Here is a 25,307-nt window from a genome sequence, read left to right as displayed (position 1 = left end):
CCCGATCAAAAACTGTGTAGTTTCGCTCGGGCTGGGTCAACTTCCTGGAGAAGAAGGCACAGGGTCTCCACTCTCTGTTGGCGTCCAGTTGCAACAAAATGGCGCCCACAGCCTTATCAGAAGCATCTGTTTCAATGCGTAGGGTCGCGTCCTGAACCACGTGGAACAGGTTCTGGTCTGAGGCGAACACCCTCTTGAGGCTTTCGAACGCTGCTTGCGCCTCTGGTGTCCACCTGAACTTCTGCTTGCCTCTCAGGCAGTCAGTGATGGGAGCCGTAACTCGAGAGAAGTTCTTGATGAACTTCCTGTAGAAGTTGGCAAAGCCTAGTAGGCGTTGGGCATCTTTGCGCGTCCTGGGGCTGTGCCAGTCCAGGATGGTCTGCACCTTGTCCTTGTCCATTGCCAGCCCCTTGTCTGACAGCTTGTAGCCCAGGAAGTCCACCTCCTTGGTGTGAAACTTGCACTTCTCCAGCTTCACATACAGGTGGTTCTCCTTCAGGCGCTGTAACACCTCCCTGACGTCCTTCACGTGCTGCACTGGGTCGTTGGAGTAAATAAGGATGTCATCCAGAAAGACCAAGCATTTCCTGAAGAGTAGGGACCCCAGGACGTGGTGCATGAAGGCCTGGAAGCATGCTGAGCCCCCTTGCAACCCGAAGGGCATCACCAGATATTCAAAAGAGCCCAGAGGCGTGAACATCGTGGTTTTCCACTCATCGCCTTCCCGGATCCTGATCAAGTTGTACGCCCCCCTCAGGTCTAGCTTGGTGAAAATCTTGCCCCTGCGTGCCGCTGTCAGGAGATCATCCACTCTGGGCATGGGGAAAGCCACTGGCTCTGTCACCGAATTCAGCCGTCTAAAATCCACCACAAGACGGCGCTGTTGCGTGTCTTTCTTGTCCACCCAGAAGACCGGGCTGCCCCCTGCTGCCTTGCTTTCTCTGATGAACCCCCGCTTGAGGTTCTTGTCGATAAAAGCGCGCAGATCCTCCAGTTCCTGGTCTGACATGGCGTACAGCTTGGCTGGGGGTATAGTTGCCCCAGGCACCAGGTTGATCTGGCAGTCAAAAGGCCTGTGTGGGGGCAGGTGGTCGGACTCCGCTTCACTGAAGACCTCCTGCAGGTCCCAGTATGGTTTGGGTATCGCCTCACCCCCTTTGACGTGCATGGTGGCCACCGTGGCTATCGGAGGCCCCTCCCCTGGTTGGTGCTGCATGCAATGTTCCAGGCAAAAGTCCGATCCAAAAGTGATGCATCTCTGATGCCAACTTATGGAGGGGTCGTGGCGCGCCAGCCAGCTCATGCCCAAAACGATTGGGGGGTCTGAGATGGTGGTGACGTTGAATGCCAGTGTCTCTGAGTGCCTTCCGACCGTCATTCTCATGGGGGGGGTTTGATGAGTGATGGCCCCTCCCAGCAGCTCTCTGCCGTCAATGGTTGCCACGTGCAGAGGAAAATCCAGCTGCAGAAGCTGGATCTGGTGCTCTTCTGCAAAGTTTCTCGAGAAGAAGTTCGCTGACGCCCCACTGTCAATTAAGGCGAGGACTGTCAGGGGATAGCCATTAGGGAGCGTGAGCGTCACTTCTAGAACCACTCCTGCTCTGGGAGGGGTGGGCTGGCTCTGCTCCTCTCTGTGCGGGTGGGTGGGCTGGGGCTGTTGTCTGCTGACTGTGCCTGGCTGCCGCCCCTTGTCTCCTGCAGCCAGGCTTTCCCGTTTCCCTGCTGTGGTGCTGCGTCAGTGGGGGAGGGCACAACCGTTCCCGCCTTTCCTTGCCACTCCCTGCGATGTGGGCAGTCTCTGACGAGATGCTGGGGGGAGTTGCAGAGAAAGCAATTCCCACCCCTTCCCTCCTTGCGTCTTGGCGCCGCTGGGGTTTGAAAAGCCCGCGCGCGCGCGCTATCAATCTGCATGGGTTCCTGGTCCTGACTGGCCCCAGGCGTGGCTTGAAAGGGTTGTTGAGGGAGTGGCTTCTCCTGCGCCCGTGGGAACCAAGCCCGCTTTGCGCGCGTTGCTTGCTTGTCGCTCCATCTGGATTCCTGCCTCACCCCCACCGCCAGAGCCGCTTTGCTCAGTTGATCCATATTACTGGGCTTTGGACCTCTCGAGAGCTCATCCTTCACCTCCTCATGCAACCCCAAGTAAAACGCCGCTTGCATTGGGGCAGACTCCAGATCCCACCCCAATCTGTGCACCAGCATGGTGAATTTCGCCCAATACGCGCGAACTGTCATATTTCCTTGGCGTAAATTATGAAGTTCCTCCTTAGTCTGGTCCATATGACTATCGGACGAATACATCGTTTTCAAACCTTCTAGAAATAGTTTGACATTCTTCATGCAAGGATTCCTTGTTGCAATTAACGGTCTTAGCCACTCCCTGGCCGCCCCTGTAAGGTGCTCCACAATAAACGCTACTCTGTGCTCATCATCAGGGAACTCATCGTGGTGCAGCTCAAGAGCATACACAATCTCAGTCTCAAAGCCCTGAAACTCCTTCGGGTCTCCATTGAACTTGCTTACTAGGGTCCCGGCTCTCCTTCCTGGCAGCACTTGGACTTGGGGTGCCCCTCCCGCCTTGTTTTTCTCTGCATCCAGCTTGTTTTGGAGGTCTACCGCCACCGCCCTTAAATGCTGCTCTTTTTCCTGGAGCTCTCTCACCTGTTCCGCAAGTTGTAGCCGGTCGTCCTGGACCTTCTTAGTCTCCTCTTTAGCTGCCTTCAATTCTCCCTGCGCCTGCAGCGACAGCTGTTGCAGTTCTAGCTGGGCTTGCTCAGCGATCTGCCGCCACTTCTCCGCCTCTGACACGCTCATCCCGGCAACTCCAAAGTAGCCCAAAAATGATTAGGAGGTTGCTGTCACAGTGGCCGGAGTGGACTACTTCAGAGTAACGACGCTACGCAGCTCTGCATTTTATTCTTTTATTGGTGCTGCGTATTTACAGTGCTCAAGTCATTGCTATTTACACGGAGCGATGTTGTCAGTCGGTTTCAGAACCTCCTAATGGCTTTTGGCGCGTCTTTCTCCAACACAAAAGCTTTGGCAGACCCATCCTCTTGCCCCTCCTCTTCCTGCGTAATTCTGGAGTTGGGGGGATGGGTCTTCCCCCCTTACTTGCCCCTTCCTGTCCCACCTGGGACCCTGGCTCCTCTACCTTGCCTGAGCCTCGGACACGACTTCCTGCTTCCCCACTGGAATCGGAACTCTCCCTGCTTTCCCCTTTGCTCGGGGACGGGCTTGAACTCAGGAGGGGAGGGACTTCGCGATATCCCCTGTCCCTCACAGGTTTTGATAAAGCAAAAGTTGCCGTAGGCCTGTGGCTCGCCCACCCACCCTGTCCTTAAAAGGTATTGCAGGAAATGTTATCTGAAACATATTAATATCTGCATGCACACGAAAGCTTATACCAATAACAAACTTAGCTGGTCTCTAAGGTGCTACTGGAAGGATTTAAAATATATTATTATTATTTGTGTGTGGTGAGGGCATGGGCGTACCCAGGATCAAAGCTAGGGGGGGCACACCAGCCACGCCCCCAGCCACGCCCCTCAACCACCCGATTGGCTATCTGGCAATGATGTGGCCAGGATCCCCCACGAGGCATGGTCAACATCCACACACCCCAGAGGAAAGGGGGCCGTTTACATGTATGCAAATGAGATGCCGCAGAGCATTGTGGGGCAGCACTTTCTGTGCTGTGCTTGCTGTGACTTGAAGGAGTGTGGGTTGAAGTTAGCCCAGGTCCAGGTTTTTTTCAACGGAGGCAGCTTCGCTGCTGCCGCTAATGCCGTTTCGCTTCAGTCAAGCAGGCTGAGGCGTAGCACAGCAGGCAGCGTCCCTGCCTGTCCTCTCCAGCTGCCCTGCTTCTAGGGGGGGCAGCTGCCCCCCCTGCCCCATGCTGGGTACGCCCATGGGTGAGGGTATCATGTACTGGTTGGATGCATGGGAGGAACCTACTGGGGAAGGAGGCTCAGATTCCAGGAAAGGGTGGTGGGACGATGACGGCGGCGACGAGGGGTCAGAGGGAGAAGACTGGGAGGAGAAGGAAGTGTTGGAATGTGAAGAGGCCACAGGGCTTAGTGAGCAGGGAGAGTCGGTGGCAGAGAGAAGTCCAGAATCAGAGGCAGAAGCGGAAGCAGGAGAGGAAGAGGACCAAGAGGCAGACAGGAACCAGTCTGGTGAGGAGTCACAATGGAGAGTCTCCTCCTCCTCCTCCTGCTGTGACAAGCTCCCCTCCTGCTTGGTCTTCCAGAACCAGGGGAGGCATGAAGAGGGCGGAGGAGAAGTGGGCTCTCAGGAAGCCGCAGCCTCCGATTGATTGGGGGAAATTGCCCTGGAGAGGAAGGGACTTGGGCGGCTGGCGGTAGACGGGGATCTTCAGCCTCGGCAACTGGCAACAGAGTGGGGAGAGGGGGCAGCTGGGGAAAAAACCCCAAACACATGTCAATTCCTATTTGTTAATTTCACCCTCCACCACCAATAAAGAAACCTTTGCTACCCCCCCCAAAACCCTTCCCCATCAATAAGCCTGCTGAAAAAGCTGTGTAATTAATTAGTTAATTGCTGTTAATAATTAACTGCCCTGGGATCCTGTGGGATGAAAGGTGATTTAAAGGTGAAGGTAATAAAAACAAAAGAATAGTAATAAATCAACAGCAACAACAATTTATTTTGATATGACGATAAGAAACTATTATTAGTATTATTATTATTAGCTAATTAATGGAATTAATCGCAATTTCTTTTTAATTCTACCTCATTAATATTAAGCGCATAATAGTTAAACTGTAGGCCCTGACATATTAACATAAATTACCATATGCAAAACTATTTCCCCGCCCCTCGGAGGGGGCGTGGCTTCCTCGCGGGAAGTTTCCGAGGTGAAGCGGCGTCTGGAAAGACAGCCTCCGTCGCCCGCCCGCCCTGATTGGCCTCCAACTTCAGACCCGCCTTCGCAGCGCGACCGCTGATTGGATACCTGCGCTGCTTGGAGGGGGAGACCTCGCTTCCTGATTGGCTCCTTGTGTTTTGTTTTCGTGCGGCTCGCTGTGATGCAAAGAGAGGGAGGAGGAGAGAGAATCCCGCTCCTCTGATTGGCGGGCGCGCAAGTGGCGCGACGTGGCTACGCCGACCGCGGCGTCACCCGGGCAACGGCCGAAGCCCTGCGCTGCGGTTGGAGGGGCGCTCCATCCGTCTTGGAGCTGCCCGGGTTCTGATTGGACATGAGCCGAGAGAAGGAGGCGAGAGCTTGAAGGGAGCAACCCGGAAGCGCCGAGGGGCAGAGACCAGGGCACTTCCGGTGCTGATGTGGCCGGAACCCGGAGAGGACGCGGGCTGAGGAGAAGAGCGGTGAGTCTGCCGCCGGGCCCGGCGAGGCAAGGCTACCCCTCTTCGCCCGCCCCTGGGGGAGCTCGTCGAGCCCTTGGGCTGCTCCTCCGTTGGGGGGGGGGAAGGGAGGCGCGCAGGCAGAAGTTCCACCGGTGGAGTTCAATGGCTGTTGAACTTCGGCCTGCTGTGCGGCTGCTAAAACCGCAGGGTGCGGCGGCGGCAGCTGCTCCTCCCCTGTTGGAGGAAGAAGGCAGGAGTACAACAGGTGCAGCCTCAGGTCGGCCCAGGGATGGTCCAGCCGGTAGAGCTTAATCTCGGCGCGTGGCTAAAAACACCGGGGTCGGACTAGATGACCCTCGCGGTCCCTTCCAGCGCTACAGTTCTGTGGTTCTGTAGACCTGCGTGGCTGCACCTGTTGAACCTCGGCCTGCTGGAATCGGGAACGGAGGGGCAGCGGTGGGAAGCCACTCTCCCTGACCTCTCAAAAGTGCCCACAGAACTGACCAGCCTGGCATGTCCCTCGCAGCAGATCCGTTCCTTTCTCCAGGCCAGGTTGCCATGAGCTCTGCATCCCTCTGCTCCTGTGTCTTTAACGGCGGCTTGGTCAGCAGGCCATGCTGTGCACCCTTCTCTCGGCTCTGCTTGCCGGCGTCTGCCCATCAAGGCACAGGAAAGGCCTTGCTGTTTGGGAGCTCCATTTGGGTGCTCTTAAAAGGCAGCCTCCTCTTCTCAGTCTCTGCCCCTTGGACTTCCCATAAGCTGGTAACTGTTGGTACCCTGTTGGTAATAACTGTTGGTAATAAATAAATTTATTATTTATACCCCGCCCATCTGCCTGGGTTTCCCCAACCACTCTGGGCGGCTTCCAACAAAATATTAAAATACAGTAGTCCATCAAACATTAAAAGCTTCCCTAAACAGGGCTGACTTCAGATGTCTTCTAAAAGTCGGGTAGTTGTTCTAAAGCTGTAGCTTAGGGTCCCACTCTCTTGGGGCTCCCAAAAAAAAACGAAAGAAAAAAAACCTGGATGTATATTTCCAAAATATAAGATAAGATAAAAATCTAATAAAAGAAAACCTACATACAGCAACAGTGTATGTTGCTCCCTAAAATATCACTGGTTTGCTCATTTCTATATATAGGGTGCCTATGTTCTGCATGGACTGATTGCATGGACTGACCATCAGGTCCAGTCGTGTCCGACTCTGGGGTTGCGGCACTCATCTCGCTCTATAGGTCGAGGGAGCCGGCGTTTGTCCGCAGACAGCTTCTGGGTCATGTGGCCAGCATGACAAAGCTGCTTCTGGCAAACCAGAGCAGCACACGGAAACGCCGTTTACCTTCCTGCCGGAGCGGTCCCTATTTATCTACTTGCACTTTGATGTGCTTTCGAACTGCTAGGTGGGCAGGAGCTGGGACCGAACAACGGGAGCTCACCCCAATGCAGGGATTCGAACCGCCGACCTTCTGATCAGCAAGCCCTAGACTCTGTGGTTTAACCCACAGTGCCACCTGGGTCCCACGATTGCATGGTAACATGTGCAAATGGCTTGAGATATCTATTAGGTCCATAAACTACCATATAGTGTATATTCCACACAAAAAGAGCGACCAGGGCCTCATCAAACCTAAATCCAGCTCTGCCACCATCCCTGCAGGTGCTCTTTAAAGGCAGCCTCCTCAGCCTCTGCCCCTTGGACTTCCCATAAGCTGGAAATGGTTGGTACCTCCTCTTGTCTTGCTGGTTCCAGTGCACCAGTTCTACAGCTCTCGTGTGACTTGGGGTCGCTTTCACACTGCACAGCATTAGCCTGGCTCGCCGGTTCCCTGAGAGAAGGTTGCAGCATCCCTCCCTCACCTGGGGCTAAGCCAGGAGTGAAATCAGCCATGAGCAGTAACCGGAGTTTGCTCTTGGTTTACCACCCATGGTTCGTCTTAAGTCAAACCACAAAGCTGGGTTCACACATAATGCAGACCCAAATCACGGCTTGGCCTCTGATAGCATTGCAGCAGCAGTCCCATGACCATCACTCCAGGGACCCGCATGTTTAGGGTTGCCAGACTCAACAGAGGACAGGACTTCTGTGCCTTTAATTGCCCTGCTCTCTTTTGAGTCTGGAAACCTTAGAGAGAAACCAGCAGACCCTGTGTTTAATTTCCAAGCAAAGGGGCTGCTGGTTTCTCTTTAAGGTTTCCAGACTCAAAAGAGAGCAGGGCAATTAAAGGCACAGAAGTTCTGTCCTCTATTGAGTCTGGCAACCCTATGCATGTCTGCTTGCCTGCTCAAAGCCATGGCTTGGGTGAGCGTTATATGCAAACTGGGCAGCTACGTTTGAAACCAGGAGGTGGAGAAAATGTTCCTTAAGTTTGTAATCTTCCATTCTGTGCCCAGTGCAAATGAAGAGTGGGCTGTGGCCTTGGTTACTTTGACAAGCTAGAATTAAGTTAGACATGTTTTGTTTCATTTACTTATAAAAATATAGAGCGCTATTTCATTAAGAAAAAACTAAAAGCAGTTCACAAGAGAAATAGATAAAAACATGCAGTAAAAACATACTAAGAAGTTAAAAACAGGCACCAGTTAACCAGTGGGGAAAGATGCACTCTTACTTATACCCTTTTTAAAAGGTGGGTTTTTTGGGGGAGGGTGGCGTTATTGGGTTGTTGTTGTTTTGATTATGTATATTGTGGTTTTATATTTTGATTTTATTCTGTGAACCGCCCTGAGACCTCTGGATATAGGGCAGTGTATAAATTCAATAAATAATAATAATACTTGCCTGCTGAATCTCTGTTGACAGAGTATTCCACAATCTTGTGTGGGTGACACTAAAAGGCATTATTTCTCATTAGTAAGTGATCTTTTCTTGATAACAAGGCATAAATATTCTGGAAGAGCAGAAGCTGTGGCCACAGGCTTATTACCTTAAGTAAGCTTCTGCAGAGGAATTTCCCCAAGGAATCTGTTTGGGTTGCCACTCACCTGGCCTGATGATTCACCCTCCCTGCTTACTTGACTGGAGGGCTGCTTTGCATAAGGCTCTGTGTTGGAAAACCACAGGTGTGCTGTCATGTGAGACAAAGATGTATCTCAAGGGTGGCCAACTCCCAAGAGACTGCGATCTACTCACAGAGTTAAAAACTGACAGTGATCTGTAAGTTGTTAAGCTTTTTTTTAAGGAGGAGGAAAGCCCCATTTTTTAGAAGGGCAGCGCAAAGTTGTTGAGCTTTTTTTTAGGGGTGCCAAAATGGTTGAGCTTCTTTGGGGCAAGCCAGTGATCTACCACAGACACCCAGTGATCTACCAGTAGATCACAATCTACCTGTTGGACATGCCTGATGAATCTGATTCACCACCTCAAAAGTGTAGCTTTCCTAGAGTGAAGTGCCATAAAATGTAACATTTCCCAAGCATGCATTTGTTGTAATTCATTCAACAGCCCAGTAAGGTCAGTCAGTATTATTACCCCCTTAATACAGGTAGCTGGGCAGTGATGTAGGACAGAAAAGAAATCCCAGTGCTTTCTTTTTCTGTAGAAAAAATTCCATAAGTTCATTGGTAGCAATCAATGAATGCTAATTTCAAATAGATGTTAGACAAGTTCGGCAGTTTCCAGGTTTTGTAGTAAAGCTGATGTGCTAAGTTAGACCACTCTCTAGGGTCTAACTAGAGAATATTTTCTGGTGCAAATTTTACCTTGTGCAAATTACCGTATTTTGCATAGGCAATTCTCTCTCCACTTCCTGAAAACCCACATCAGGTTAGGCTAAAGCTGAGAGGTCCTGGGTTGCCCAAGGTGGCACTTGGTGAGTCCATGGCAGACTTGGACCAGGGACTCACTGATTCACAGCACAGTTTCTTAGCCACACTCATGCCAGGGAAGTTAAACAGAATTAACAGCTTCTGTGAAAGTACCTGCTGCTCCCATGCTCAGCAGCCCCACCCAAAGCGCCCAAGGGAGTTGAGCAGCAGGAAACACTTATCAATGTCCGGGTAGCCTTTGCTGACGTTCTGGCTGGTGTTTGAGGAGCAGGCGGCGTCACCTCTGCTTCCAACAAGTCAGTTGTGCGTATCTGACCTGGGCGAGAACACCATTTGTTGGAAAGTCAGGGAACTGTTTTTATAAATAAAGGGTGAGGCAGCAGGAACAGGGAATCCTCTCCTTGCCACCGTTTAAAGGTACCTTCAAGCCGGGGGGGGGGGGTAGCTGGGGCCTTCCAATGCTGTTGGATTGCTGCTTCCATCACCCCTGGCCTTTGACAGTGGGTCTGATGGGAGTTAGATTCAGACAACGAAGGTTGTAAAGCCTGTCAGGAGATATGGTTTTGATTCTGCAGCACTTGAAATGTCCATGTTTGGAAACGGTGTGGGTGTTGAGAATGCAGGTGATGAGATCTGGGAATCTGTTCACTCAAGCCCACTGCCTCTGCCCATCCTCCCTCTGCCTTGAGCAGTTTGGAGTTGCCGCGGGGGTGCTCTCCCTTTCAGGCTTTCTTGGTTCTGGTGCAGCTAGTTCAGGCTTGAAAGTCAGTCCTTGGAACATCCCAAGCGTAGTGTGCTTTCCTCACTCATCACACATTTCTGTTTTTAAAATAATTTGTGGCCCATGGTTGACCTGAAAGGATAAATAAAAGGGATTCAATTCCTTTTCAGCTTCTGCAAGCTTCCTAGCCTAGTTGCTTGGAGATAATTTTGAAATTCTGTAGGCTGCCAGGCAAGGGTCCATTTAGAAACCTGGGTGAAGAAGGGATCTAAGGAAATGTCCTTTCCCCTATCTTCAGCTGTGAGGCTCATTCCTGATTTCTGAACTCAGTGAAGTGAATTTCCGGTTTCTGACCAAGGCAAACACTTGGTCTGAGGTGGACATGTGGATTATTCTGTTTCCTCGGGGATGTTTCATCCTGGACGGCAGCAGATGGGGCAGTCCCCTTATTCCCTGCATGCTTGAGATGTCTGGATGCTCGATTCTGTGTGTGGCCTTGGGCAATAAGCAAGTTCTTCCTTGTCTCTTTTGGCTTTTGCTACGACAGCATGGTGGAAGCAAGTTCCCTGCACAGCGACTGAACCTAGCCCCAAACCTTTCCCGTTTGTGTTTGTGTGCTGACATCCACTTTCCCCTTCTCTCTGTGCTGCTGCGCGCCTGGAGGCTCAAGATGCTGAGCCGCTTGTCCGGACTGGCCAACACTGTCCTGCAAGAGCTGTCAGGGGAAGGAGAGGCTGCAGAGGCTGCTGATCTGCCTGATGTAAGTAGCTTTTCCCCAGCCGAGGCCTGCTGCACGTTGGGTGTGGGGAAGGAAGGGTCTGCAGCATGCATGTGCTTCTCCCGAGTTGCCAGCTGGGCTAGGAGGTCCTGGCTGCACAGGCAGCCTAAAACAAGGAGGGCATTTGTGCCTTAAATTGTCTTGGAAACAGGCAGAAGACAGCACAAATACTGGTCATGAGATGCCTGCATTGTGGGGGGTTGGACTAGATGACCCTTAAAGTCCCTTCCTGTGCTACAGCTCTGTGATTCTATTATGACCTGCGCCACACACACTAATTCTGTGAGGAGATGAGCTGCCACCTTCTGCCCTGGCTCCTGGCTCCTCCATAGAGGCTGTGGGGCATAAGCCTCAGCTTATCCCCCCACAGCTGGGTTTTCAGTTCTGCAGTCCAAGCAGAATCACACCATTTGGAGCTGCTTCACACGTGCACGCTCTCTGCCTGCTTTCCCACCCATTGTGCCCTTTAATGACCGATGGTTCACAGCTGAATATGTGAATGGCGTCCTCTCAGAAATGTGCCACTTGCGGCAGCCTGCAAGTTCTGTTTGTGGTGCTTGATTTGGGATGGCTCATTCATAGATGCAGCCCTTGATTTCTCAAAGCTTTTTCTGATTGCCGCCCTCCAAGACTCTCAGGGCAAACCCACACCATACATTTAAAACACATCCAATGCACATTGAAGCCCGTGACTACCTCCCCTCCCCACCGCCCAAAAAATCCCAGGAGCTGCAGTTTGTTAAGGGTGCTGGGCGTCACAGCTCGGTGAGGGGGAACTATAATTCCCAGAGTTCTTTGGGGAAGTCATGTGAAATGCCTATGGCAACATGAGAACAGGCCTTATCTGTGGTGGCTCCCTGTTTGTGGAACGCTCTCCCCAGGAAGCCTCGCCTGGCATCTTCATTACATATCTTTAGGCACCAGGTGAAAACATTTCTTTTCAACCAGGCCTTTGGCTGATTAAGCAGTGTATGGCTTTTAAAAAATGTGTTTGGGGTGAGTTTTTTTGTTATTATGTTATGTATTTTGTGCTGTTATACCATAAACCGCCTTGTGATCTTCGGGTGGAGGGCAGTATGCACATTTTATAATTAAAAATAATAATATGGTGCGGATCCACCGCCGCCAGATGTTTACCCCTAGGGATGAAGCCAGATGTTGGCTCCTTTGGCCATGGCGTTTGTTGCACAGAGTTCTTCTTGTTACCCCGCAGGGGCCGGTCCTGGAGCCCAGCCAGCAGAATGGGGAGGAGACGCCAGAGGACGTTCTGGAACGGCTGGGCCACATGGAGAAGCTGGTGGCGCAGCTGAAGGACCTGGTGCGCGAGAAGGATGCTCAGCTACAGCAGAAGGATGCCCTGCTACAGGTACCATTCCTCTGTGGGAGGGGTCACTGCTCAACTCTTCCCTAACTGGGAACCTTTCGTCTGCTGCTGCGACGCTTACAATTGCAAAACCCGAGATGGGGGTCAGGAGGCCATTGAGCCCAGCCCCTTGCCCCACTGTGGGGCCTTGGCTCACGTCAGCCTCTGTGGGGTTGGCCCATAGCAGCTTCCCAGTCCCACAAACTGCACAGCCTCTTCTGTCTCCAATGCTCCAGTGTCAGGCTCGAGGGATTCTCTCCTCCCCCGGCAGCCTCCAGGATCAAAGAAGAAACAAGAAAGTTTGTTTTTATGGTTTTATTCAGTAACTGTGGAGCAGAGCACTCTGAGCCCCTTTCCTTCCTTCCTCCAACAAGAGGCTGAGAATCTACGGGACGCCACAGGGTTCAAACTCTGCAGCGTTCTTTGTTCTGGAATGCTGAGTGATCTGCGAGTCCTTGGAGAAGGAGGAGTTCGCAGGCTCTCTAAGGGTGTGTCTGCTGGCTGCTCTCCAACTTCCCCTCTCTCTCTCCTCCTATCTCGGAGCTTGGCAGTTCTTCATGCAGCTGCAAATCAGCCCTGTCTCCTTCTGCTCTTGAAACTGCTGGAGAAAGGGTGTGTGTGTGTGTGTGTGTGTGTGTGTGTGTGTGTGAATCTCCCCCTCCTCTTCCAAAAGCAGCTGAGGGGATGGAGGGGGCAATGCCCAGCCCTCCTCTTCAGTCCAGTCCCTGACCTCCAGTGGAGGAATGGTATCCTCAGCATGCCAGTGGCACTTTGCTCAAGAACTCCTAAGGGCCACTCCCTGCGGCATCATATAGGTGCTGAATAGCCTTGGGGACAACATAGTGCCCTGGGGTACCCCATAGCATAGGCACTAGGGGCCCGAAGAGCAGCCTCTCAGTGCAGCTTTCTGGACACAACCCTGCAGATAGGAATTGCAAGAAAGGAGATTCCAATGGAGCCTTGGGAAGAAATTTCTTACATTAATGGCCATTTGACAGCAGAATAGACTCCCTCAGGAGGTTGTGAACTCTCCTTCCCTGAAGGTCTTTAAACAGAGGTTGGGTGACCATTTGTCCTGGGTTCTTCAGCTATGCTTCCGGCATTGCAGGGGGTTAGATTGGATGACCTTTGGGGGTCCCTTCCTGCGCTTCAAAAATCCCACAGTGTGATGCCACCAATACCTATCCCACAGAGTTGGTCCAGGAAATAGCCATGAGCAAGTGTGTTGAAAGCTGCTGGGAGATTGGGTAAACAGAGCAGGGTTGGGCGCCCCTTGTCCTTTTCCCTATAAAGGTCATCCATCAGGGCAAAGGAGGCTGATTCAGTCCCAAACCCAGGCCTGAACCCAAACTGGCGTGAATCCGGATAAGCAGTCTCATCCAGGAAGAACTGCAGTTGTCCTGCCATGGCTTTCCCAGAAAGGGAGTGTTTGTGCTGAGATTTAGTGGTTACAAGCTGTTGGGGTCCAGGGCTGGCTTTTCCAGAAGTTGTCCTTTTAAGGCGGCAGGTGCTACTTCCTCATAGGGTGAGGCGTTCCTAGATCCCCTCTGCAAACGGGGTGTGGGGTGGGTGCCGTTGGTGTGTGCTCTGCTGCTTTGAACATGCTGTAGTTCCTGTATGTGAAAATTCCCTCCTCCAGGAAGAAAAGCAGGCTGCGGAAGCCAAGCTGCGGAAGCTGAAGCTGCAGGCCAAAGCGAAGCTGGCATCTCAGAGCAAGCGCTTGGAGCAACTTTCAGAACAGGGAGCAGCATCGCCTGCAGCAGACCCTCTTTCTTCCACAAAGGTGGGACTAGCCAGCCTCCTGGTCTAGAACGCTTACTCTCCTTTCCATATCGCACACCTTTTTTATTTTTGGACCTCACCTGCCCTCTGTGCTCTCGGAAGCCATTCTTTGCCCTGGGAAGTAGCTCAGCCGCACAGCCGGTCGCTGGAACGCTTTTGTCCCTATTCGCTGCTTGTGTCTCTTGTCTGCTAAGCCGTGGCGGACGCTAGTGAGCTCCTTCCACATCGCCAGAAAGTCCTTGCTTAGGTCCCCTCTGGCTTCTGATGTGCCTCCCCAGGAACCAATCAGCGAGCTCCTCTCCCCAGCAGTATGCCTCTCTTCACATCTAGAAAGCTTCAGCTACAAGATTAAATTATGAAGAGCCAAGGGGAAAGCTGTGTTAGCGTTCTAATGAAGCTAATGCTTTAAAATAAATACCGTACTCCAAAGTGTTTGGCCAGTGGGTTGACCGAACCTCTTCTTTCCCGGTCAAAAGTATACTGTTCACAGATCGCTCCCTTTCAGTAACTTGCTGCCTCCTTTCCAGAGTGACCAAGGGTCGCGTGATGAGCGGGAAGAGGAGACAGAGCTGCTGCAAAGGCGGTGTCGGGAGCAGGAGGAAACGGTGGGGAAACTGCAGGAAGAGCTGGAGGCAAAAACACGAAGCCTGGAGGAAGCACAGGCCCAGGTAGGGAGGAAATATAATAATAATAATAATAATAATAATAATAATAATAATAATAATAATAATAAATAATAAATAATAAATAATATAATAATTTATACCCTGCCCATCTGGCTGGGTTTCCCCAGCCACTCTGGGTGGCTCCCAACAGAATACTGTACTGTATTAAAAACCACGATAAAATGTCAAACATCCGGAGGAAGTTGTGGAGGCTTTTTGTAGTATCTTAGTCGCTTCTTTTGGCATTCTGGGACTCGTTTGAGCAAGGGCAGAACTTGGAATTGTGGCCTAGAGGTTAGAGAGTTGGACTGGGACCTAATCCCATGAAGCTCACCTTCGGAGTCAGTAACTTCCTCTCAGCCTAACCTACCTCACAGGGTTGTTGTGGGGGTTAAATGAGGAGGGGGAGAGCTCCTTGCAGAAGAAGGTGAGATGTAAGTGCAGTAAATAAATAAATGGAACTCTCTGTAAGTAGAGTTGGGTTGTGGCCACCTCCTGCCACTGGCTTCTCGGCAGTTTATTCTGAGATGCAGTCAAAGGTCATGCCTCAGTGCATTGAACAGCACAGACAAAAGGAGATACTTCTTCAAACGGCACAAAGTTAAACTACAGAACTCCCATCTGCAGGAGGCGATGGGGGTCATCAACTTGGATGCCTGTCGGTGAGGATTAGACTAAATCACAGAGGCTACTTGCCACAAAGGCTATGTTCACTGTTGGAGGGAGTTTGCCTCTGAATGCCCGTTTCCGAGGGGTCACAAGCGGGGAGGATAATTTTGTTGCCTGATAATTTTCAGGTCCTGTCTGTGGGCTTCCCATAGACAGGTTGTTGGACTAAGTTTAAAATACTAATATGAGTTTCTTCGCTCCTCGAAACACCTTTTTGACCCCCAAGGCACAGGGAATTCCTGCTAGCAACTTTTTCACTTGTGTATTCTGTTGGCAGATCAGCGCTCTGGAAGAGGAGGTTCAGAAGAAGGACTCTCTCCTCAAGGAACAGGCCCACCAGCACCAGGCCGAATTGCACCAGCTGGCCGCCCGTTCGGATCTGGAAGCGGAAATGCAGCAGGTGCGTTGGCAGAGGTTTGCGGGTGAGGGGTGAGATACGCGCTCCAAACCGGGCCGGTAAAAGGGATTGGAGGGCTCAGACAAGGAGAGCCAGAGACAAAGAAACCCGCAAGTGAAACCCTCTGGATTTGTGCCTCTGAGCCTGGCCAAACTGATGTTCTCTCTGTCTCAGAACCTGCGGCTGTTGCAACGGAAGCTGGAGGAGCAGGAGGCAGCCCTGCTGGGGCGAACGCAGGTGGTGGAATTGTTGCAGCAGGAGCTGAACATTACTGAGGAGCAGAAGCAGGTACTCGCATTCCATACGATAAGAGCTGGAAGGGGCCAGAAGCTTCCACTCCTCTCCACCCATCCGCCCTCCCCATCCTTTGCCCGTTGGCGGGTGGTACCACTCAACATGGCTCCCAGTGTGTGACAAGCTGTGATGCAGCACGTTCTGGCTCAGGGGTCAGCAAACTTTTTCAGCAGGGGGCCGGTCCACTGTCCCTCAGACCTTGTGGGGGGCTGGACTATATGGGGGGGGGGAAATGAACGAATTTCTATGCCCCACAAATAACCCAGAGATGCATTTTAAATAAAGGGACACATTCTACTCATGTAAAAACGCACTGATTCCCAGACCACCCGCACGCCAGATTGAGAAGGCGATGGGGCCGCATCCGGCCCCCAGGCCTTAGTTTGCCTACCCATGTTCTAGCCAATTGCCCACAGAGCAAATACCATATTTTTCCATGTATAAACACCCCTAATTTTTTTTTTGGGGGGGGGGACTGAGCAGAGTTGTTCAGCTTTTTTTTTGGGGGGGGGAGATTGCCCAGAGTTGCTGAGTTATTTTTTTTGGGGGGGGGACACTGCCGCAACTCGCTCTGTGGCCACGTCCATCAATCGTCTGAACACGCCGCCAACAGCCCACATGCACACTATATGCAACCACAGCCGATTGCACGCACACCTCGCCACTACCGTAAATAGACTGCACAATTGCCACAGCCCCAGCCAATTGTCAGCAGGCCTTGCCACAGCAACCAGTCACACACCCAATCGGCGCTGCCAATCTCCTCCTGGCTGCTGCCACCAAGCGCACGTCCTCCCTCTGCTATCCGTGTATAAGAGGATCCGAGTATAAGACGACCCACAATTTTTGCCTGTTATTTCTAAGGAAAGCGTATCATCTTATACACGTGGTACCTCGGTTCTCGAACGTCTCTGTTGATGAATGTTTCGGAAACCGAATGCCGAAAACATGGTAGTAAATGATTCTGTTTTTGAACGCGCCAAAAGTCAAATGGCTTCCGCTGTGTGTTTTTCAGTTTTCTCAGTGGAATTTGCCGACTGCCCTTTGCACCTCGGTTTTTGAATGTTTCGGAAGTCGCACGGTCTTCTGAAACAGATTACGTTCAGGAACCGAGGTACCACTGTATTATTATTAAATTTGTACGCCACCCTCTGTCCGTAGGTCTCAGGGCAGTTCATAGCATAAAAATACAAGATGAAGCACAAAATGCACAACAACAAAAACCACAAACCAATAACCCCCCTTCTACAAACACATTGAAAAGGATATAGGTTGTCAAACAGCCAAAGGCCTGGTTAAAGAGGAACTTTTTTGCCTGGAGCCTAAAGGTGCATAATGAAGGCAACAGTCAAAAAGTAAAAATAAATAAATGTGAAAAACTTTATTAAAAAAATGGCGCTTGATCCATGAAGAATGAAAAAAGATGCTCAGAAAGGAGGTATCACAAGATAGGAGAAAACTATTCCTACAGGTGAAACTCGGAAAATTAGAATATGGTCGAAAAGTGCATTTATTTCAGTAGCACTTGGTATCTGAAGAAGTGTGCATGCACATGAGAGCTCATACCTATGACAAACTTAGTTGGTCTCTAAGGTGCTACTGGAAGGATTAAAAAAAAAATTCAGTAATGCAACTTATTATTTTTTATTTTTACTAATGCTTTCTTTTGGAAATTCCACAGTAATAAAACAAATAGTTACAATAATACAAAGCTAAATAAAAATAAACATCGCTATTACATTTCATTCATTCCATTCCATTTATAATTGACCCGCCTAATGACAAATAATTACAATTACAAGAAATAAAGGCTTGACATATCTTGCTTTGCATGTCATGTATCTATCTCATATATTGGTTTCACATTTTAAGTTGCATTACTGAAATAAATGCAGTTTTCGACAATATTCTAATTTTCCGAGTTTCACCTGTACAGTGGTGCCTCGTTAGACGAATTTAATTCGTTCCACGGGTCTTTTCTTATAACGAAAAAATCGTCTAGCGAATCCCATAGGAATGCATTGAATTTTTTTAAAAAAAATTTTTGCCCATAGGAACGCATTAATTGAATTTCAATGCATTCCTATGGGAAACCGCGATTCGCTAGACGAATTTTTCGTAAAATGAATTCGTCTAGCGAGGCAACCTCCGCTAGAAAAAACCTTTTGTTAAGCGGAAATTTCGTTAAGCAGGGCATTCGTTAAGTGAGGCACCACTGTATATGCAATTGCAGCAGCCAGAATACTCCTTGCAAAGAACTGGGAAGGAAATCACATACCTACAAAAGAAGATTGGTTAATTAAATTAACAGAGTTTATAGAATTGGCAAAATTAACTGCGGTAATAAGATATCAAACACACCAGAAATTATAGGCACAATGGTTATGGTTTGAAGAATATATGAGTAAACACTGCTCTAAAGATAACATGTTATGTTTAGACTAAGGTTGTAAGGTGACTTGATGTTATACCATAATAGTACTATAAAAGAAGTAAGTACAGTGATAAATGATACACAATATAAATAAGAACTTAAATGACTCAAAGATGATGAGTGCTGGTGGAGGGGAGTCAAATAGGTGTGGTACTTCATCCTTTTTTCTTTCTTACACATTCCCTTTACTCTCTTTGGTTTTTCGGGGTTAAGCGTGTGTACCTTGTTGTTTGTTTGTTTGTAAATATGCTTAAATAAATTTATTTATTTTTTAAAAATGAAGGCAACAGGTGAACCTCCCTGGGGAGAGCATTCCACAAACGGGGAGCCACTGCAGAAAAGGCCCTGTTCTTGTGTTGCCACCCTCCGGACCTCTCGAGGGGGAGGCACATGGAAAAGGTCTTCCCAGGGCTGCGCGCATACACAAAATCGCTTTGCACCCCTGAAAGGCATGCGCTCTCCTCCTCTTTTCTTCCCAAGATCCTCTCGGAGAGACTCCAGAAGGTGGAGGAGGAGCTGGATTCCCTGCAAAACACCTTTGCTTCCGAGAGGCAAGAGTCCCAAAGCCTGGTGGAGAAGTTGGAACTGGAGCTGGCCGAGCAGAAGCTGGCCTCCCATCGCTCACAGGAGGAGGTGCAGCGGCTCTCTCAGGAGCTCACCCAAACGAGAGCGGACTGCGAGCGCCAGAGCCGAGATGCAGAGGAGAGACACGCGCGGGAAATGGCAGAGAAAAGCCAAGAGATTGCTGCGCTCCAAAAAGCGGAGCGGGATTTGCACTCCAGCTATGAGGCTCTGCAGTCGGAGAGCGTCCGCCTGCAGCAGAACGCAGAGCGTCCCTCCACGGAGGATGGCTCTTTTGCACAGCAAGGTCAGGAAGCAGGCCTTCGTCTGCAGAGATCTCTGGGGTTAATGGAAATAGGCCTGAATTCTTGAAAGGACAAATTCTGGAACCTTGGGAGGAGGGAGCAGTTTTTCAAGCTTTGCTTCTGTTCACTGTGTTGGAACGATCAGTCCTAGTTATTTGTTCTTCTGCTTTTTAAAAAACTGTTACATGTATAAACCACCTTTTCCTCTAAGGAGTTCAAGGTGGTGGGCGTGGTTCACCTCCCCCCTCCATTTTATCCTCACAACAACCCTGTGAGGTGGGCCAGGTTGAGAGACGGTGGCTGGCCCAAGGTCGCCAAGCCAATTTCATGGCCGAGTGAGGATTCGAACCCTGGTCTCCCGGGACCTTGTCTGACACTAGTTATGCCGTTTGAGGCTTGAGTTTGGCAGCATTTGGGGGGGTTGCTTGTGACGACGGAGGTGCATTGGTTTGAGGAACAGGGCAGCTTGAAGACCCGCCATCCTGATTGCTGTGCCTGTTGGCAGCCTCTGTCTCCAGGCTTTTGAAAGTGGGCCTGAGGGCAGCTCTCAGAATGGAAGCTTGTCCTTCTTTTGCAGAGTGAAAGTTGAGTCCGGTCGACTCATTGACAGGAAAGCAAATTCTGCACGTGTAACGTGCAGGATGACACAGCCCTTTGTTGGCGCTGGGGCGGAAGAGGTGGCGCTGGCTCCAGATGTGGCTGGGAAACTAACCTTCCACATTTGTTTCCCCAGGGGAGCTCCCAGAACGGCCCAAGGAGGCTGACCATTCACAGGCCGAACCCAAATCACTTACAGCTCAGGAAGCAAAGCAGCCGAGCGAGGTAACTGCTTCCCTGAAGGCCCCAGTGAACTAGGGAGGGGCAGAGCAGCCTCTTTCTGGCCCCCATCAGCTGTGCATGCGTCTCTTCATCAGCCCATGCCATCTATTTTCCACGTCAATCTGCAAAATTTAATTTGTGTTCTCTGGGTCTTTCTGCTCCCCAGCTGGCCACTGGAGAGGACGCAGCAGCTTTTGCGAGAAATGCCCGGCAAGATGAGCAGCGCAAGACTCTGGAAGCTCTGGAAGCCGAAAATGGTACCTTCCTCCTTCTCTTTCACCATTTCCCACCGTCTAAAACCTATTTGTGACCTGCTTTCTCCAGCCAGGGCTGTGTGGCTTTCCTCCAGGAATCCCGTATAAATAGATTAAGATGAAGAGCAACTGCTAATGGTTCCAGGGAAAGGGTGAAGAGCTCTGGGTTCAATGGGCTGGAGGGTGATGGTACTGATAAATATACCACCCTTAATCCGAAGATCCCAGGGCGGTGTACAACATTAAGAACATACTTTACACAGCATAACAGTAAAAGCATAGCACAGAGTATAACAATACACAGCATAATCATAAAATAATAATTGTAACAACTCCCTCCACCTTTAATAGGCAAGAGGTTGTTTTTTTAAGGCCTGGGTAAAGAGGAATGTTTTTGCCTGGCACTTAAAGACATGCAGTGATGGCGCCAGGCGAACCTCCTTGGGGAGAGCATTCCACAACTGGGGAGCCACCACAGAAAAAGGCCCCGTCCTCGTGTGGCCCTCTCTTGGGAAGGGGGGAAACAGAGAAGGGCCTTGTATGACAAGACTGTATTGAGTCTTTCCAGCCCCTCTCCTTTCCAAGGGCCCAGGGTTGTGGGTAGATGGCCCCCTTAAAAAGAAACTAACCCCCAACAGTGTATTCGATGGAACACTCACTGAACCCAGTTGAAATTCCTGCCTGTTGGCTTGCTCCTGGCCAACCAAAAGCCGACCCAGGTCTTGAGTTCTGTGCTCCACCTTGGACCTCAGCAAGTCTCTTGGATCAGGCCCTTCCAAGGTCTCTATGCACACACACATCCCTTGTGTGTGCTGATCTTGTGCAGGGTTTGCACACAGCTGGGATAATGAGGAGTGTTCTTGGCAGAGATCTTGAGACAGCCAGACAGATTATGATAATCATGTTTGTTGCAGCGCAAGCGGGTGTTTACGCTTGGAGGGGGTGGTACTGTTTTATTGTGAAGCGTGATGGGTTTTTAAGATTTTACAAGCAGAAGTGTGTTTTTTAAGGCAACAGATAAATAAACCCTTAACAACCTTGCAAGGGAGAGCCCCCCTGTTCTCCTGTGATCTGCCTCTTCAAACAGGCAAGTGGATTCTCTCAGCATCAGGCAGAGCCCCCCACTTGAGACATTTTTTATCTTTGGGGCCAAAGAGCAGGTAATTTCCTATAAGTTTTTGAAATGACGTGTGTCATGGAGAGCACTAGGACTCATGGACATCCTAGGAAACTGAATGTTGGAAGATTCAGGGCAGATAAATGGAAGCTCTTCTTCATAGTTAAACTATGGAACTTCTTCCAAAGGTGGAAGGGGATGGATGGCCCCCAAGCTGGATGGCTTTCAACGCAATGCAGACAAATTCATGAAGGCGATTATGCTAATAACCAGAGTCCCCTGTAGGGAAAATTGCGCCATTTCCCTGAAATGCTCCCCTCCCAGTCTTCCCGTCTTCCTCCTTTGCCGAGAGCCTCAATCCTCTTGAGCTTTTACTTTCCCTTGGGAAATTGTCGCTCTCGAGAATCATGTCCCGGTGTCATCACCTCTTTCAGGACAACCTGTAACCTTCCTTTCTCTAGTGAGGATATGAGATCATGGCCTGGCCTGGCCTGGCCTGGCCTGGCCTGACACCACTCCATTGGCAGCTCTGACCCCCAACCTCCGGCCTCCTCCCAGATCCTGCTTCCTGCTTGGCTGCTGCTTCTGATTAACCCCTCTCCTCCCTCGTCTGCCTTTTCAGAGACCCTCCGCTCCAAAGTTGCCATGCTGGAAAAGAGGCTCGAATTCCCTGTGGTTTCGGCAGAGTCAAACCAGGTAACCTCCGAGCAAAAGTAAAATGAGCGAAGAAGCCCTTCCAGTAGGCTAAGCGCTTGGCCTGAGAACTGCTCCTTCTAAGCCGCCCTCTTGGCCGCACCCAGCAATCCTCTTTGCTGGCATATTATTAGGAGGCTTAATACGGGACACACAGAAAGAGAACACTTAGGCATTTCACCTGGAGTTTTGCCCACCCTCTGAACTGGGCTTTTGGAGCACTGCTCTTGCTTCCTCAGAGGTGACCCTTCTCCCGTTGTGTTCCCCCCACATTTTGCATGTGCAGAGCATCTTTTGTGCTCTCTGCTTTTTCTCTTGGCAAGCCACAGCTGTTCCCTGGCTCCTCTGCAGCCAGACAAAACACACAGCTTCCTCCCAGTTCCCACTGGCAAAGAACAGCTCTCCTTTTCACCTGTCCTGAAGGAGAAACTCCTGTTGTATCCACATTAACGACTTCTCGTTTTTTTCTTGTAGCTCAGACATCATTCGTGTGTGTGTTTATATATGTGTATACATACACACGCACACACATATAAATGTATGTGTATCATTGGCATCTGAAGGAGCACTAATCAAAATGACATCTTGGGGTTTTGTTTTTTTATAGGAGCAAGTATCAGACCAGTAGATTAAAGCGAACCATAAGACTATTATTATTTTGTTTCATAAAATTTATATTCCGCTTGATTGTAGGAAAAATCTCAAAGTGGTTTACAAACAGACAATAGCCTCAAATCTATGAAAGGGGTTCAGTAGAAAAGACTGAGAGAGAAGCAAAGATGTCTGAAAGTCACTCCTTGCCGTGCTGCAGTTGGCTCTCCTGAACCCTGAATTCTGGCATCCCAAACCTGCCGCTCTTGTCGGAGGAAGCCCAGCTCTTGAGAGTTACTTAAAGCGAGATATCAAATCCAAACTCCACCTCCTCCTCCTCCTCCTCCTCCTCCTCCTCCTCTTCTTCTTCTTCTTCTTCTTCTTCTTCTTCTTCTTCTTCTTCTTCTTCTTCTTCTTCTTCCTTGGAAGAAGAGGAGTTTGGATTTGATATCCTGCTTTATCACTACCCTAAGGAGTCTCAAAGCGACTCACATTCTCCTTTCCCTTCCTCCCCCACAACAGACACCTTGTGAGGTGGGTGGGGTTGAGAGACTTCAGAGAAGTGTGACCAGCCCAAGGTCACCCAGCAGCTGCATGTGGAGGAGCGGAGACGCAAACCCGGTCCCCCAGATTACGAGTCTACCGCTCTTAACCACTACACCACACTGGCTCCCTACTTGCCTTGTGGAGGGGTCTGGCTGGTGTCTGCTGAGGTCCCCCCCCCCCCAGCCTGGAGGGAAAATCAGCAGCCCTCTGCCCTTGGGGTTTTATTCCATTTATCTTTCCCTTCCTTCAACGGCTTTAGGCTCAGCAGAGCGAAATATCTTCATATCTGCAGGCAGGGGAGCCATGAGAGTTGGTTAGTGGTGAGTCGCAACAGTCAGGAAAGGCAGTACAAAGGCTTCTCGCCAGGACCTTTGAGGGTGTGGCAAATGGTTACTGCAGGAGGGGAACGAATCCACTCGGAAAAACAAAGCTTCACTTAAAAGAGAACAGCAAACTGAGGTGAGAACAGCCCCTCCTCATCAGGACGAGGACAGGATCACACTTCAAAATGACCTTAACAGATTAGACAACTGGGCCAAAGCAAACAAGATGAATTTTAACAAGGAGAAATGTAAGGTACTACACTTGGGCAAAAAAAATGAAAGGCACAAATACAGGATGGGTGACACCTGGCTTGAGAGCAGTACATGTGAAAAGGATCTAGGAGTCTTGGTAGACCATAGACTTGACATGAGTCAACAGTGTGATGCAGCAGCTAAAAAAGCCAATGCAATTCTGGGCTGCATCAATAGGAGTATAGCATCTAGATCTAGGGAAGTATTCTGCTGTATTCCACTGTATTCTGCTCTGGTCAGACCTCACCTGGAGTACTGTGTCCAGTTCTGGGCACCACAGTTCAGGAAGGATACTGACAAGCTGGAACGTGTCCAGAGGAGGGCAACCAAAATGGTCAAAGGCCTGGAAACGATGCCTTATGAGGAACGGCTTAGGGAGCTGGGCATGTTTAGCCTGGAGAAGAGAAGGTTAAGGGGTGATATGATAGCCATGTTCAAATATATGAAAGGATGTCATATAGAGGAGGGAGAAAGATTGTTTTCTGCTGCTCCAGAGAAGTGGACACGGAGCAATGGATTCAAACTACAAGAAAGAAGATTCCTCCTAAACATTAGGAAGAACTTCCTGACAGTAAGAGCGGTTCGGCAGTGGAATTTGCTACCAAGGAGTGTGGTGGAGTCTCCTTCTTTGGAGGTCTTTAAGCAGAGGCTTGACAGCCATATGTCAAGAATGCTTTGATGGTGTTTCCTGCTTGGCAGGGGGTTGGACTGGATGGCCCTTGTGGTCTATTCCAACTCTATGATTCTATGATTCTCCAAGCAGTAACTCGAGCACAGGGTCAGATTACAAGAGCCAGGAAGCGGAAAGAGAGTGCCGAGGCTCGAGCAGCATCAGAGAGCCCTTACTCCATGGGCAGGGAGAAAAGGGAAGGGAAAGAGGGGCCGACAGTCAGTTGGTCAGTCGGCCATTCCCCCCCACGCCGGAATTGAGGCGTCGGAGAAGGGGGAGGCGCTTCACAATTCCCAGTCTCTTGTGTTGGACTAGGAACAGGAAATCTGCATTGCAGGATTCTGACTCGGAATGAAGCAGACATGGAATTTTAGACACCTTACACTGTAAATAATATGCACCATTTAAAACATCTGAAAGACAAGCAGATGTGGAGGATCGTTACTCAAGAGTAGCCAAGAGTATACTCAAGAGTATATGAATTCTTCATATACAGTCCCCTTGTCCCCTTGATGTGGGTTTTCTGGAAGGGAGACAGTTTCTGTCTAGTGGCGCAGTCAGTCTGGTGGTTGGTAAAACTCGAGACCAGTTGACGTATGAGATCAACTTACCCCATACATGCCTAGTTATCCGCTTCAATTGGCATAGCTGGCACCGTTACAAGTGCGACAAAAAAACTTGATATTTTAGTTAGGCAGCACCCACACTTTGGAACTCCCTGCCGATTGATAGCTGGTAGTGTCGTCACCAAACTCTTTTTGGCGACTCCTAAAAGCGTTGTTGTTTAGACAAGACTAGTCAGATCTTTAGAAAGTAGATACGAATTTTAATCTGTGTTTAGTCCATGGTTATTTTGAAAGTTTAAATTTATTCTTAATTTATTATTTCATTCTTTTTGTATAAGCTGCTTTGAGGTGGTTGGTACCCCCCCTACAAATTGTATAAAATAATAATAAAATGCTTCCCTTTCTCTTCTCTTTTCTC

The 25,307-nt window shown here is 49.9% G+C and overlaps 1 protein-coding gene across 2 annotated transcripts in view; it reads left to right on the top strand.

Annotated features, from left to right (window-relative positions):
• Window positions 1–5,268: 5,268 nt before the first annotated feature.
• Window positions 5,269–25,307, top strand: part of GOLGB1 (golgin B1) — a 42,522-nt gene continuing 22,483 nt past the window's right edge. Inside the window, exons 1-11 of one of the 2 annotated variants that reach the window (XM_060279318.1) lie at window positions 5,269–5,346; window positions 10,474–10,570; window positions 11,802–11,954; window positions 13,591–13,734; window positions 14,261–14,401; window positions 15,345–15,467; window positions 15,639–15,752; window positions 18,673–19,060; window positions 19,792–19,880; window positions 20,044–20,134; window positions 21,871–21,944. In XM_060279318.1, coding sequence (XP_060135301.1) covers window positions 10,481–10,570; window positions 11,802–11,954; window positions 13,591–13,734; window positions 14,261–14,401; window positions 15,345–15,467; window positions 15,639–15,752; window positions 18,673–19,060; window positions 19,792–19,880; window positions 20,044–20,134; window positions 21,871–21,944 — 1,407 coding nt within the window. In that variant the 5' untranslated portion in view covers window positions 5,269–5,346; window positions 10,474–10,480. Of the gene's footprint in view, window positions 5,347–10,357; window positions 10,571–11,801; window positions 11,955–13,590; window positions 13,735–14,260; window positions 14,402–15,344; window positions 15,468–15,638; window positions 15,753–18,672; window positions 19,061–19,791; window positions 19,881–20,043; window positions 20,135–21,870; window positions 21,945–25,307 lie in introns of both variants that reach the window. The other variant, XM_060279319.1, reaches the window with a different exon arrangement.

Source organism: Zootoca vivipara, chromosome 10 (genome assembly GCF_963506605.1).
Source record: "Zootoca vivipara chromosome 10, rZooViv1.1, whole genome shotgun sequence".
In the NCBI taxonomy this organism is placed as follows: Eukaryota; Metazoa; Chordata; class Lepidosauria; order Squamata; family Lacertidae; genus Zootoca; species Zootoca vivipara.
The sequence above is the reverse complement of the archived record's forward strand: the minus strand, read 5'-3'. Positions and strand labels throughout refer to the sequence as shown.